Source organism: Mytilus galloprovincialis, chromosome 5 (assembly GCF_965363235.1).
Source record: "Mytilus galloprovincialis chromosome 5, xbMytGall1.hap1.1, whole genome shotgun sequence".
NCBI classification, from domain to species: Eukaryota; Metazoa; Mollusca; class Bivalvia; order Mytilida; family Mytilidae; genus Mytilus; species Mytilus galloprovincialis.
The window spans coordinates 5,525,621-5,541,550 of NC_134842.1; the positions used below are offsets into that span (position 1 = coordinate 5,525,621).

A 15,930-nucleotide genomic window follows, 5' to 3' on the forward strand; every position below is an offset into this window, starting at 1 on the left:
AGTCCCCCGACTTAAATATAATCGAAAACGTTTGGTTACATGTAAAAAGAAAACTTCAAACACGTACTGGGATGATTAAATCTAAAAATGAATTATTCCAAGAAATCCACCGTATTTGGGTCAGTATTTCCCCTGCCTATATTCAGTGCTTATACAAGTCGATTCCGAAAAGGATATTAAATGTAATCAGGCTAAAAGGACACTTAACAAAGTATTAGAGGTAAGTTTTTATTTTTGTTGTATTTCATTGGTTGATTTATTTACAGTGCAAGCATGAACTTTACAACTTTCGTTTTGAAATGTAAACATGACGCCATTGTGACCGAATACTTTTTGCACGTCTCTGTATCACACAATTTAGCCCCAGAGCTGATTATGCAGTACTTGCTCTTATTCCTCATCTGAATACTTGTGCTGCATAGCTGATGGCACCAGCTAATCTCACAATAATTACCATACATGAAGCTTGTCATTCAATTGATTTTGTTTCTCTTAAAGTAGTTATGGTCTATTCTGCAGTGACAGCATATAAGTATAACTATAAATGGTATATGGGATCCTTGCATAGTGTACATGTCCGTCAGACAGGATTCACCTTAACTCGATCTCATTTTATGGATCAGTGATGAAGGTGATTTTTTTATCGCAGACTGGTATGCTTTATCTGACCTTGACCTCATTTTCATGGTTCAATTGGTCAATCAATGTCAAGTTTTTGTGATTTTGGCTGTTTCTCAGTTACTGTAGGCGAAATATCAGTTGTATTTGGTTTATATGGGATGTTGCAGTGTGTCTGGCAGGTTTGATCTGACCTTGATTTTTTTCATGGTTCATTGGAGAATAAAGTTTTTGTATTATGGTCCAATCTCTGATGCTATAACCAATATGTCAACTAAATGTGATGTATGAAATGGTTGTAAGGTGTACATGGTAAATAAATGACATCCTGTTGTTTATCGGACTGCTCTGGTTAATATACATGTCAAGTGTAATCTTTGAAATCATAACGGTTCTCAAGATATATAGCAGACACAATCTTTACCATTGGACATGGGGATTGTCAACCAAAACCAGTGTTATGACATTGACCTAGGAAGTCGTACATACATTATGACACACCCTCTGGTGTTGGTTAATATACATGACAATTATAAACTTTAAAACTATAACGGTTCTCCAGATATAGAGCAGACACAATCTTTACTATAGGACATAAGGTTGTTAACTGAAACCAGTTTTTTACCATGACCATTGACCTAGGAAGTTGAACAAGTATTATGACACACCCTCTGATGTTGGTTAATATACATGTCAAGTACAAATTATGAAATATAACGCTTCTCTAGATATAGAGCAGACACAATTTGTTACAGACGGACAGACTGACCACTATAGGGCAACTAGCCATTGGCGGGGCCCTCATTAATCTGATATCAAGCAGACATGTCTTTACTCTTATGCCTCATTTCTGTGTTTTTTTATGGATACACAGAAAATTCCAATTATTAAGTCATCATTTGAGCCCATGTGTGAAAAAAGGCCTGTCCTCCCTCAGTTGATATCAGTCCACTACCATGAAATCAATAAGGTCTTCCCATTAAAAAAGGCCTGTCCTCCCTCAGTTGATATCAGTCCACTACCATGAAATCAATAAGGTCTTCCCATTATTATTTGTCATCCTGTTGTACTATTCAAAGATAACTTAAACTTGAGATATGAGGAGAAGGTACTATAGGACAACAGAATTTATTTTCAGAATTTCTATCAAAAGATTGGTCGCTATTCAATGAAAATTTATTCAGTCAGTGAGGTAGTCACAATTTCAATCAGCTGGTAGGTTTGTGGCATCGTTGAGCTAAACAACTTTTATTAAATTAAAAGAATATTTTTGTTGTGTATGTTTATTGATTCAGTCCATTGTCCAGCATAATCCAATTTTATCATCATTTGTTATTAACAATCCTTTTGGAGGAATAAATGTCACTGGTGCTATTTTTATTTTCTTCCTCGTCTCTTTTTCAAACAACTGAAAAATGAAGAAAAAAAGTCAACTTTATCTGCTGATAAATAACAAAGGTATATAATTTTGCTTGTATAGAAATACCTTGGTTATTTATGATCATATTGGAATGTACTAAAAAAATAAGTAATAGATCTGCAGGCATTACTAAAACAAATTTGTCAATGGGACACAGATGATTCCTCCACTTGCATATCATATAAAGTTATAAAGGGACATAACTGAAAAAAAGTAAAAGTGATGCTACCCAAATTTATGTTGATCCCAGTTTTGTGGTATAAATAAGTATTGTGTATTTTTTTAACATAACATTTGATTGTGGCTAACTTAAGTTAGAACGGTAAAAGTGATACCACCTAAATTGAAATTTGATCTGTATTTTATGGTAATAAGTTTTGTGTATAACTTTCATAACATTTGGAAGAGGTGAAGTCAAGTAAGAGAATGGAAACCAAAAATTCAACAATTTTAAAGTTTATAAAGAGGCATAACTCAGGAAGGGTATATGTGACGCCACCTAATTTTGAAATTTGATCTGTATAGTGTGGTAATTAGCATTGTGTATAAGTTTCATAACATACAGTTGAGGCAAACTATAAAAGTTAGAGAAAGAAACGAAAAAAAATCAGCAATTTTTATGTTTAACTAGAGGCTCTAAAGAGCCTGTGTCGCTCACCTTGGTATATGTGAATATTAAACAAAGGAAGCAGATGGATTCATGACAAAATTGTGTTTAGGTGATGGTGATGTGTTTGTACATCTTACTTTACTGAACATTCTTGCTCCTTACAATTATCTCTATCTATAATGATCTTGGCCCAGTAGTTTCAGTGGAAAATGTTGGTAAAAATTTACAAATTTTATGAAAATTGTTAAAAATTGACTATAAAGGACAATAACTCCTTAGGGGGTCAACTCACCATTTTTGTCATGTTGACTTATCTTTAGGTCTTACTTTGCTGTACATTATTGCTGTTTACAGTTTATCTCTATCTATAATAATATTCAAGATAATAACAAAAAACGTCAAAATTTTCTTAAAATTACCAATTATGGGGCAGCAACTAAACAACCGTTTGTCGGATCCATCTGAAAATTTCAGGGCAGATAGATCTTGACATGATAAACAATTTCACTCCGTCAGATTTGCTCTAAATGCTTTGATTTTTGAGTTATAAGCCAAAAACTGCATTTTACCCCTATGTCCTATATTTAGCCGTGGCAGCCATCTTGGTTGGATGGCCGGGTCACCGGACACATTTTTTAAACTACATACCCCAAAGATGATTGTGGCCAAGTTTGGATTAATTTAGCCCAGTAGTTTCAGAGGAGAAGATTTTTGTAAAAGATTACTAAGATTTACGAAAAATGGTTAAAAATTGACTATAAAGGGCAATAACTCCTAAAGGGGTCAACTGACCATTTCGGTCATGTTGACTTATTTGTAAATCTTACTTTGCTGAACATTATTGCTGTTTACAGTTTATCTCTATCTATAATAATATTCAAGATAATAACCAAAAACAGCAAAATTTCCATAAAATTACCAATTCAGGGGCAGCAACCCATCAACGGGTTGTCCGATTCATCTGAAAATTTTAGGGCAGATAGATCTTGACCTGATAAACAATTTTACCCCATGTCAGATTTGCTCTAAATGCTTTGGTTTTTGAGTTATAAGGCAAAAACTGCATTTTACCCCTATGTTCTATTTTTAGCCATGGCGGCCATCTTGGTTGGTTGGCGGGGTCACCGGACACATTTTTTAAACTAGATACCCCAATGATGATTGTGGCCAAGTTTGATTAAATTTGGCTTAGTAGTTTCAGAGGAGAAGATTTTTGTAAAAGTTAACGACGACGGACGCAGGACGACGACGGACGCCGGACGCAAAGTGATGGGAAAAGCTCACTTGGCCCTTCGGGCCAGGTGAGCTAAAAAGGGGTATTACTCAAGAACTATAAATGCAGTACTGTAGGTTAACAAACCTGATGATAATTATTTTCCAGAAGCTCTGACAAATCTATTTCTGATGTCTGTAATGGATGTTCTATCCTGTTGGCCATCTTACTAATATCTGGATTGTAATGAGTCTGGAGAGTCTGAAAATAGATACACAAATTATATAAAAAATTAATAAATTAGTTTGGAAACTTCAATGGTTTGTTTTTATGACACATGTGGGTAGGATCATTTATACATGTCCTTCAAAATGAGTATAGAGGACAAAAAATTTACAGTCATTTATCTATAAAACCAGGTTTAATCCACCATTTTCCACATAAGAATATGCCTGTCGACGGTCAGGAATATGACAGTTGTCATCTAATCATGTGATGTGTTTGAGCTTTTGATTATACCATGTGATTACAGACTTTCTGTTTCTAAAATTCCTCAGAGTTTGTTATTTTTCTTTTTTGATTAGGCCAATTAAAATTAATTGATAGATTTTCATCCCCGCCCGGATTTTTTTATTTCTAAAAATTACGATTTCCGGATTTTGTTCATTTCCTTATCCGGTAAGCGTCAAAAATTTCGTTTCCTTCAAACTTCCTGTTTCAAATTTTGGTTTTCTGACTTATTCGAGTAATTTAAAATTATTCTGCAGCTCTATGAAGACAAAATCATCTACCGAGAATATATATTGATTACGAGAAAGGCATGAAATAATCGGGTTACAAGTAATACGCTGTGTCCAAGAGCGCAAATCGTTAATGTTAAGTTCATGTTTTACATATTAATTATAGTTACATCTATAAGAAGAATCATAAAAGCACCAATCCTATTTTTTTTCCAAAACTGTTTGAATTTTCATTTTATTCTGTACTCATAATTACCAATGCATATTTGTTTCCTTTTATGGAGACAAAAAAAACATTGCTTAGAAAGACAAATAAATTTGGTGAAGGTAGTCCAACTGAAGAAAGCATTTCTCTTATGTTTTTGTTGTTTACTAAAAATAGGTTTTTAAAGCAGCGATTACATGTAGAACAGCGGTTGCCAATCAGAAATATTTATTTTTATTTAAGATTTCTTATGCAAAATAACATGTTTATACATGTACATGATATAAGCTTATTATTACACTTGCATATACGAAGAACATGTCACAAGAGGGTTTCATAAGAAATAAAAATTAAAATATAAAATCCTCCCACCCGCCCCATTTTTTTAAAAAATTTGGATGAAAATCTACTAATTAGTTTTAGTTGGCCTTATCATGATAAATATTAAAATCTATTGATTTTATTATAATTGTTTCATCTCCATAGTTCCCAGAAGCTTTATTTGTTTATCAAAAATGTATACAACCATTTGAACTGTAAATAAATATATACAAAGTGTCTGAATATGAAAAACTTATTTGCCTTTTACAAAAATATTAAATGATGTTCTTTTAAAGCATACATGGTACCCAGGGAAAGTACTTTTAAATGGGTTACCACCTATAGAGGCAAATTAAATTTTACTTATCTTTCCACTATGGAAAAAAATAGGTGACAGCCACCCATAGCTAAGATTTTGAAGTGCTTTACTGGATCCCATGCATGTTTGTTTTAAAGGTCTTATAATATGAAAAGAGATGGTATGATACTATCCCAAAGGGACTAAACTGCCACCTACTGACTTTAACTCAATGGTCATACTGAACATTGATTTTATACGCTCAGTCAAGCATTCAGCAAATGTTCAAAGTCCACATTATTTTTTGTCTTGTCATTAGAAGAATTATTACCTTTAATTCCCACAGTGAACTTTCTAAAGCTTTACATTGAGATGGGTCTGGTTCATCCATTAGAAAGGGGTCAGCTGACAGCTCTATAAACAATAAACACATGTTAAAAATAAACGACACATTTCAATATCATAATCTATCAAATTTACAGAGATTCAGCATTTTCAAATCAAATAACTATAAATTTAGGAATTATTGCAAATGTTTTGTTAATGATAATAACGCGACTGGAAGGTATCGTAATAAAATGAATTTGCATTCTTGACATGAAATGACAATAACTAATCTCTCTTACAATAATTTCTGAATTTTAAATATCCAATCTTATTTTGACAAAGTATTCTGTTCCCTAAAGTGCTAAACATTAAAATTTTAAAAACTTATAATCATTGTTCCTGTTTAAAAATTAAATTCAATACTATCTCATCAATTTATTAAATTCGATTAAAGTTATGTTTTTAAATAAATATTCTATATGACAACATAAATCAGCATATCCATCTCTTTCATTTGTAATCTTACTTTTGACTAGTTTGAAAGTGTTAAACAGTTCAAATTCGCATAAATGGGAACAAAAGAAAATGGATTTTCATTAAATCATTTATTTCTGTCTCTCTAGAAAATATTTACTTTCATTGCAGTATTTTATTATATTAAGAGGTGTTGGTAGTTAATGAACACATTAAAGTATATGTACCTGTAGAACTGTCTGTTCTGTGTATCAAGACATTACAATTAGGATGACGATTAATAAGGTTGTATATAAATGGTACAGCTATAGAGAGGCCTGGTGCAGGGGCAGTCAGACATAATCTAGATAGCTTTTTGGCAAATGCTGCTACTAAATAGGCTGGTAAATGACTGAAAATAATCAAATAAAATGTATTCTGTTTCATTATACCAAACAATACAAATATTTTTCACTACCGTATAAATCAGGTATATAAGTAAAATATTTTTCACTACCGTATAAATGAGGTATACATGTATAAGTATAATATTTTTCACTACCCTATAAATGAGGTATATAGGTATATTAGATGATCTAAGAAACTTTATTTCAACATCTAAAGATTAAATCAATATTTTTTAAGATGAATCCTTTTTATTAGGATCCTCAGGCTTTACCATAACATTACTTGGATCTCCTCTGTTTCCATTATGAACTTGAATAATTTAAATGTCCAAAACTGGATTTTTTCTTCTGCTTTTATCAAATTTTGCAGCTAATTGTAAGCATATATGTCAATTCCATTAATCAATGTCATCTTGGTTTTTGGTGGGAGTTCTGAGTGTAGTGTTTTGTGGACTTATAAAGTTGGATTTTCCTGTAATTTGTTTTGGGTCATGGTATTGAATGTTTTTATTAGACTTCTGTTTTCTGATTGCCCCCTTGATATCTTTTCCCACTTTTTCCATTTTATTAAAAATTGTACAATATTTATCTTCAGTTAAAAATATATCTACATTTTTTGTCATTATTCCAAATTTATACATTCCAAAATGAAGATGTGGTTAACACATTGATGAGATAGCAACCTTACTACATAATGAAATCAGAAACAAACATCAAGAGGTCAACATAATGTTACACTACAAAGGTTTCTGTACAGTAAGACCAGTTCCTAATTATATTAGAACAACACTGATATAATTACCTGGAGGTAAGAAAAAGATCTGCTAAGAAGAAGAATCGAGCTCTATATTTAGCATGGAAAACACCAGGTTCAAACAAGGCATATAGCTTAGTAAAGAATTCAGGATAATCTCTGAAATTATAAGTTTTATATCAGATTATAATTAGTACAATTCGACAGTATGCAAGATATATCATAATTAAAACTTATATTAAGCATGTTAAGAACTATTAAAATTTGAATAAGGGTTAAACAGTACTACTATATCTTTAGAAAATTCATCAAAATAATGATGTGCCACAATAATGATGTGTGCCTAAATATGACTTGCAGTAGGAATGTCTAACTCTTTTTTTTTTTGTCTTCCCAACAAACAGTAAGTGTTTCCATATATTTGGTGTTGAAAAACAATTACATTATGATTCTGCTTTTTTTTTAATAATTTTCCTATATCTAAAACATGCATAATTTTAATCTTTAACAAAAGAAATGATTTCATCTTGCTAAAACTGAAAATTAAAGTTATTTCTAGACTATTCAAATATAATTTAATGAGAAAATCAGTTATACTTACAAATTAAATTTGTGTACTAAAATAAATAATCCATTTAAGGCTAGAAGACTAATAGCACCGCCTGAAAAGAATAAAAGAAAATGGTTTCATTAAAACATACATGTTGGTATCTAGATTGTGCAAGATTTTTATTGTGCATTCTACTTATATGGCATATAGTCCAAATAGTAATAGCACAGAGGAAAGTTTATTTGCATGAAACTGGTGTATCCCACCCAGTGTGTGGCAGTAACAAGTCTTGCTGATAAGACCATATGTTGTTCATGAGTGATTTGTTTTTATGTCCCATATATTTGGGAAATTTTATTATAGCTTTTAATTTTTTTTTCCAAACTGATACAAAGTCTGACTGAGTCAAATTTCTTGATCACAGTACTTGACATTAGGCAAAAAAAAATATAAGCCTGTTTACGGTTACCTGACCATCCCTATTTGTGGGTGACGACCCTATGTCATTTTATTCAAAAATGAAATTGAAAGTGAAAGTACAAAGCTGGAAACACCTACTTTCAGTTTAAAACAAAAGTGAAAGAAGTTGCATGATCATGATCGCATATTCTTATAAATTCATTTTTATGATCTAGATCTCAATAGCAGCCTGCTAGGCCCAACGGGCTGTCAGAGGCAGCAAGCGTGGTCACATTAAAATTAAAAATTGATACCAATGTGTTCCATCTGTACCATAGTAATCATGAACCTGCTAAATCTTACAAAGTAACACTGACTTGTAAGACTGAAATTCAACAAGGTGACGGTTTTATTGTTGATAGGAACTTAGCTGTTGAAGATGTTTGAATATGTCAATGTTTAAATATAAAAGAATTCTGACACCACCCTATTGACATAACACCAATCCCTGCAATTATATTTCAAACCAAGAATTAAACCTGTTAAAATAGTCATTTTTTTTTTAATTTATAAATTCTGCAGGTAAGTTCAGTACTTATGGAGGTTAGCCAAGTACAGACATAGATAATTTGAGACTAACCTCTCATAATTAAATGTAAATACCACACATTTAATAATATGTATGGTCTGCAGGGGTGTCACAAAACTGTTACACTAAACTTTACAACATGTAACAACATCACACATCTCACCAAAAAAATAAAATGAAAAAATAAAATAAAATGGAAATACCTACCTACCTGCCCTATTTTTTTGAAGGATGCAACCTTAAACAGACATATATATTTTGTTTGGCCTTATATAAACCAGTACAATAAATTTGGGAAAAATAACAAAGGTAAATAAACTTTCAAAATCCTTACATTCTATATATAGTTCGTCTTAAAATCCTTACATTCTATATATAGTTCGTCTTATAATCAACATGTTCATAATTCTTACGAATCCCTCTTATCTTTAGTTATATTCTATTTTGTTTATCAAGCAGATTTTTCTTAGCAGCACCTTTATTTCTAGGTTATTCTATTAAACTGTAAAAAAGATTCATTCCTTTTAATAAACATCTGCCTACTTACCAACATTATAGGACTCTGTTAGAAAATCTGATAACAACAGTGGATTGGTCATATAAGGCATCACTTTATCATGTAATATTACTAACACACTTCTGTATAAACTGGACGTCAACTGGAATAGAAAAAAAGTTTGATTTTAATTGTGCTGAAGATAATATATAATATTTCGCCCTGATTCATGTTCGCCCAGGGTCCATTCGTCCTGATTTTTTTTTTAATGTTGTCCAGTTGCAAAATGTTAATTATTTGAACAGAATATGTTTAAGTTTGTTGAAAAATTTACCGAATATTTGTATTGTCACAGCCAATTTATTATTCCCTTCATTATTTGCATAGTAGAATACTGGAATACAATGTATTAATTTATCTTTATTGATATTTGTTAAAAAAATAAATGTTTTCAGTCCCAGTATAACTGCATGATACTAGTCTTAGAATATGATAAATGAACTTGTAAATTCTTTTCATTTACAGTTCGTACATCATTGTTTTTTAATTAATTCCAAGCTGCCTAGTTTATCAAAACAAAATGTTTGTTTTTAGAATGTAATTATTAATCCATCAACAGACATGTATGAAAAGTATCACAAGTATCAATAAGAATTATTATGTCATTGAACCCATCCTAAAAAGCCATCAACTTTTAAATATTTCCATATGTTTTCATAAATTTCAACAATATATACCATATACATATCTGAATAAGTTTATCCAACTTCAATGCCCTGAATATCAATATTTTTTAGTAGGGCGAACTGACTCTATGGGCAAACTGAGGGCGAAAATGTTTTTAGGGCGAACGGACCCGATACCATAATATATCTTTCATCTCTCACAGTAAGTAAAATTCAATCGTAGAGAATAATATGTGAGATTGCAATTAATGAAACCTATCATTGTTGAATACAATTACTGTTATACAATAAATTCTGAAGAAATATTTTACATGGAGGGAAATGAATAGTTTTCAAAATTAACCAAATGTCAGGCTTTTGTGTGAAATCTACATATTTATCATGTTACTGAGGTCAACGATGGAAGATTGAAAGTGAAGGCTTGTTTCTGTGAAGTCAAATTTATATACAATTGAACTTTATTAAAAAATAATATTGTCTGTGAAATGAATCTTACTTTGAACTGTAGAAACTGTACCCAGGCACTAGAAAACAACTTCTTTTGTTCTTTTAAACTGCTAACTTTAAATACTGACAAATCATCTGAAAAGATACATCATACATGTAATGTAACCAAAACAACATCTTAAGTTACTTAGAAGATGAAATCCAATACTATTTTGAAGATGGTGAAAGGCGCAGTAAACCAAATTCAAGTTCCCAAAACATTACAATTTTCACAAAAGGATGATCAAAAAAGCTTGCAAAAATAATCCCTTTTGGTCTCTTACATCAGCAATATTTTCATAGCATTACATAACATAAACTGGAATCCACTGGTACTTATCTGAATGAAAAAAGCATAAAAATCACCCGAGAACAAGCTTATGCATGTTATGCATTACAATATTTTAATTTTACTTAATGATGGAACACTGGTTTTTCCATGAAACAACGGGCAAACAATCATACACGATTTTAAATAATTACATGTTCCGTGCAAACAATCACAGACGATTTGTTACCAGTGTTTCATTAAATGTTTTTAAAGAGTCACAAAGTTCTCTTGGTAAATGGTTTATCTAAAGCATTCCAGGAACTAACTGTCTAGTTATCAACGACTTCATATATATTACCCGGTGTTTTACATAAGCAGTTTGACAGCACTTCATTTCCAATCAATGGAAATGATATCTGTTCTAACATGGCGTAGATATTATTCAAATATTCATCACTGTATTTCTGAAAAAAAAAATATGTAACTTTCTGTATTGTTTTAAGTGATACATGTTTTTTATATACATTTTGAAACAAGTGAAACTGCAAGCTACTGCTCCATGATGATACACCCACGGCAAGTGGATAATTTTAATAGTGCAAAAATATGTTTTTGGCAAATTTAAAAAAAAAAATCAAATATCTTGAAAAGGAGCTCCACTTTTTTAGCTTATTTTTAAGTAAAGCTCTTCTGGGTTGTGGCATCAATTCAAAATTCTTGATTTATTCAATTTCACCTCAGTACATCCTGAAAAGCATTTTATAACATTCAATGTATCAGGTGCTCGGTATTTTTCCTGTTGCATACCCACCATTTGAAATGTTGTTTACCTGTTGTTTCTTTTCTTTGATGTCTTTAATGAGGAACTTGAGAACATGAAACCTAACATCATCATAGTCTAAATACTCCTGGAACCTTGTTATTAAATCTTTGTGGTTGTTATCTACAGATATCAGTCCTCTCATTATTTCCTATGAAAGAGATAACAATTAATCCTATTAACTCATTGGCCCCTGTTGACACGGATATGCATCATTTTTACTTTTGATTTGCTCCCTGGTGACGCATATGTGCGTCTGAATCCGCCATTTTGTATTTCCCGAATGACGCATAAAGCGTCATTTTGGTTGGGTCCCATTTTTGTTAAACCTCTTCTGATTGGTTCCTAGGAGCATGGCTTTAGAGTCACATGATTCTCTAATGAATATTAATGAGATTTAACACGTGGCACAGTTTTCATTCATAAAATACACATTGGAATTTTACTACAAAGTCATCGATCTGTGAAACGTAAACAATGGCCTTGTGAAAATGAGAAAAGGGGACGTTGCAAACAATGTTTTTCTAACTAAGGGAGAAAAGATGTTAAAATTAAACGTAATGGATGTCATGTGTTTCTTTGTCTGAGCTGTTTCAGAGAATTTCACAAGAAATAATGGAGAAATATATGAAAAATTTTTACAGTACAAAACTACGATAGAGTGCAATAAACAATGAAATAAAAATAAAAGTAAGAATGTATTAATTTTTATTTTACTTTATTTATAAAATATAACATATTATTGAAAAAAAAACAAAAAAACACAACAATTATATCTATTTGATAAATATTTTTAATTATTTTTTTTAAATACACCCTATTTACAATCTATGGCAGCCATTTTCCTTCAGGGAGAGAGATACTGCTGTTGAAAATCTTATCAGGAATACAGTGCAGTTTTCTAAAAATAGATTCAGGGGGCAATGAGTTAAATCAATTTTATCAGTAGTCCAGACTTGGAATTACTACTGTAAATTCAGAAATTATTGCCATGCTTTTATTATTGCCAAAACAATTTTCAGGGTTATAATTGCAATAATGAAAACTCACATTTTGAAATTTTTTATATGAATTAAACAGGATTTTTCTCAATATCTCAAAAATTTAAATTGCATTTTAGTCTAAAATGACAAAATCATTATAATAAATGTAAGCAAAAACTTTTGAATTTACAGTATTCAATAGAAGTTAAAAGCCCCTTCTTAAATCCCTTAGTTCATCAGTGTTTTTCAGTGGGGTTGATGTTGCTTAATCTTTTGGTTGTGAACTACTGATTGTCTCACCTGCATTTGTCTGTTGGTCATTAGTACAAGTGTCAAAGAGACAACTCTCCCTACAAGAGACAAAATTCTCTGTACAGGAAAATTATATTGTACTTAATTGTCACACAATTTACCTGAAATCTGTGTATTGGAAAATTTGACTGTTTAGCTGTAATGACTGTAATTGGGTTTTGACCTTCTGCTGTTACCAACTTCATCAATGTACTTAATGATAGCTCCTAAAACAGATAAAAACATTTATCAGTACACAGCTATTTCGTAACCTTATACTATTTATGCAATTATCATTTAGATTTAGTGCCCTTCATCCTCTTTTTCAGTTCTGCAGTAGTCATTTGCCTATTCTTAGATTTTGAGATAGTATTCCTGTTATGAGGATAGTTATTATAATTTGACTTTATAACATAGAGTATATTTTTCTTTGAGCACATACTGTAAAAGCAGAAATTTTCGTGGAGGATTTAATTTCGTTTTTTTTGTGGAAAGAATATATCCACGAAATTAAAAACCCCACGAAAATTTAACCTCCATATAAAACCACTTTCAGTTTAAGGAAACCACGAAATTAAATCCCCATGAAATCTTATAGAAAGACAAAATCACGAAATTTTAACCCCACGTAAATTAATGTTTCTACAGTATGTACTAAAATTCAAGGTTAATCATGATTGAAGTCATGTCTCTTATAGGAAAGGCATGTTTGTTGTCATATCAGTGTCTTTAATAATATAAAATAAGTTGCAGTATGATTACAAGTGTGACAAATCTCCATTGAAGAACTACACTGTACAGCCTTCAACAAAGACAGTATGATTACAAGTGAGACAAATCTCCATTGAAGAACTACACTGTACAGCCTTCAACAAAGACAGTATGATTACAAGTGAGACAAATCTCCATTGAAGAACTACACTGTACAGCCTTCAACAAAGACAGTATGATTACAAGTGAGACAAATCTCCATTGAAGAACTACACTGTACAGCCTTCAACAAAGACAGTATGATTACAAGTGTGACAAATCTCCATTGAAGAACTACACTGTACAGCCTTCAACAAAGACAGTATGATTACAAGTGTGACAAATCTCCATTGAAGAACTACACTGTACAGCCTTCAACAAAGACAGTATGATTACAAGTGTGACAAATCTCCATTGAAGAACTACACTGTACAGCCTTCAACAAAGACAGTATGATTACAAGTGTGACAAATCTCCATTGAAGAACTACACTGTACAGCCTTCAACAAAGACAGTATGATTACAAGTGAGACAAATCTCCATTGAAGAACTACACTGTACAGCCTTCAACAAAGACAGTATGATTACAAGTGAGACAAATCTCCATTGAAGAACTACACTGTACAGCCTTCAACAAAGACAGTATGATTACAAGTGAGACAAATCTCCATTGAAGAACTACACTGTACAGCCTTCAACAAAGACAGTATGATTACAAGTGTGACAAATCTCCATTGAAGAACTACACTGTACAGCCTTCAACAAAGACAGTATGATTACAAGTGTGACAAATCTCCATTGAAGAACTACACTGTACAGCCTTCAACAAAGACAGTATGATTACAAGTGTGACAAATCTCCATTGAAGAACTACACTGTACAGCCTTCAACAAAGACAGTATGATTACAAGTGTGACAAATCTCCATTGAAGAACTACACTGTACAGCCTTCAACAAAGACAGTATGATTACAAGTGTGACAAATCTCCATTGAAGAACTACACTGTACAGCCTTCAACAAAGACAGTATGATTACAAGTGAGACAAATCTCCATTGAAGAACTACACTGTACAGCCTTCAACAAAGACAGTATGATTACAAGTGAGACAAATCTCCATTGAAGAACTACACTGTACAGCCTTCAACAAAGACAGTATGATTACAAGTGTGACAAATCTCCATTGAAGAACTACACTGTACAGCCTTCAACAAAGACAGTATGATTACAAGTGAGACAAATCTCCATTGAAAAACTACACTGTACAGCCGTCTACAAAGAGCTAAACCCATACTACATAGTAAGCTATAAATTGTTTTCTATTTGTTTTGAGCTGACTTATCAAACCACACATATTGTTTTACTTACTTTAACTGTAGCATGTTTACACTGTAATAATTCTACAAGTCTTTCATAAACATCACTATATCTCTCATTTAACCAGATCTTATATTTCCCTTCCTTAGACTCTGTAAATAACAAATAGTATTAGTAGGCATTAATGAATCAATACAGAATGAGATCATGTGCTTTTAAACATGGATAATTAGTGATACATCTAACATTATAAACTGTCGTGATGAATCGCACAGATCCACAACACTACACGAGGAGCTGTCGGCAACATCACATTATTAATGTAGGTGAAATATTTAAGTCCTTAGTAGGATGCTTCATACTAAAAACTTTTTGTTCACCAGTGGGGTTTTCCATTAGTGCATTTTTAATTCCCCTCACAAAAAGCATTGGTCTTGTGAGAGGTTTAATACACATGTATATAATTATTGATGTATATATGTTAATGAGAAAATAACAGTCATGTACAGTGCTAGGGTTTACAATAGGATATACTTTTTTAAAACTATTTTACAGTGACTTGACTGTTAGTGTTGCTCTCCACCATTTGCAACTTATTCAAAATTCTGACCAAATGGCAATTTGTTTTTTAAAATCAAACTGTTCAACTGGTCAGAAAATTTGAACCAACTGCTGTAGAAAACCACAGCCAAGTCATGAAAGTGCAAGGTGATATAATAAAACATACTTACAATGCTATAAGACTTTAATTCCACTTTAATGATGTTGTGACTAAAGTAGTCTATCGGTTTGTATGGTTATATTATAGTCATTACCATGCATAAGGTGAACTTGTTATTTTGAATTGCTATAAAAATGTCCAAACTAAGCTTTCATTTAGTTTTTCTTTGAAAAAGTATTCTTTATTCATAAGAATTAGACATTAAG

The 15,930-nt window shown here is 31.6% G+C and overlaps 1 protein-coding gene across 1 annotated transcript in view; it reads right to left on the reverse strand.

Annotated features, from left to right (window-relative positions):
* Nucleotides 1-1,850: 1,850 nt before the first annotated feature.
* The window catches only part of LOC143075022 (nucleolar complex protein 4 homolog), a 29,184-nt gene continuing 15,104 nt past the window's right edge, over nt 1,851-15,930 (reverse strand). Inside the window, exons 3-14 of the mRNA XM_076250255.1 lie at nt 15,055-15,155; nt 13,060-13,164; nt 11,674-11,814; nt 11,202-11,307; nt 10,583-10,668; nt 9,452-9,563; nt 7,968-8,028; nt 7,415-7,525; nt 6,454-6,617; nt 5,757-5,839; nt 4,009-4,122; nt 1,851-2,026 (exon numbers count right to left, since the gene is read on the reverse strand). Coding sequence (XP_076106370.1) covers nt 1,910-2,026; nt 4,009-4,122; nt 5,757-5,839; nt 6,454-6,617; nt 7,415-7,525; nt 7,968-8,028; nt 9,452-9,563; nt 10,583-10,668; nt 11,202-11,307; nt 11,674-11,814; nt 13,060-13,164; nt 15,055-15,155 — 1,301 coding nt within the window. The 3' untranslated portion in view covers nt 1,851-1,909. The remainder of the gene's footprint in view (nt 2,027-4,008; nt 4,123-5,756; nt 5,840-6,453; nt 6,618-7,414; nt 7,526-7,967; nt 8,029-9,451; nt 9,564-10,582; nt 10,669-11,201; nt 11,308-11,673; nt 11,815-13,059; nt 13,165-15,054; nt 15,156-15,930) is intronic.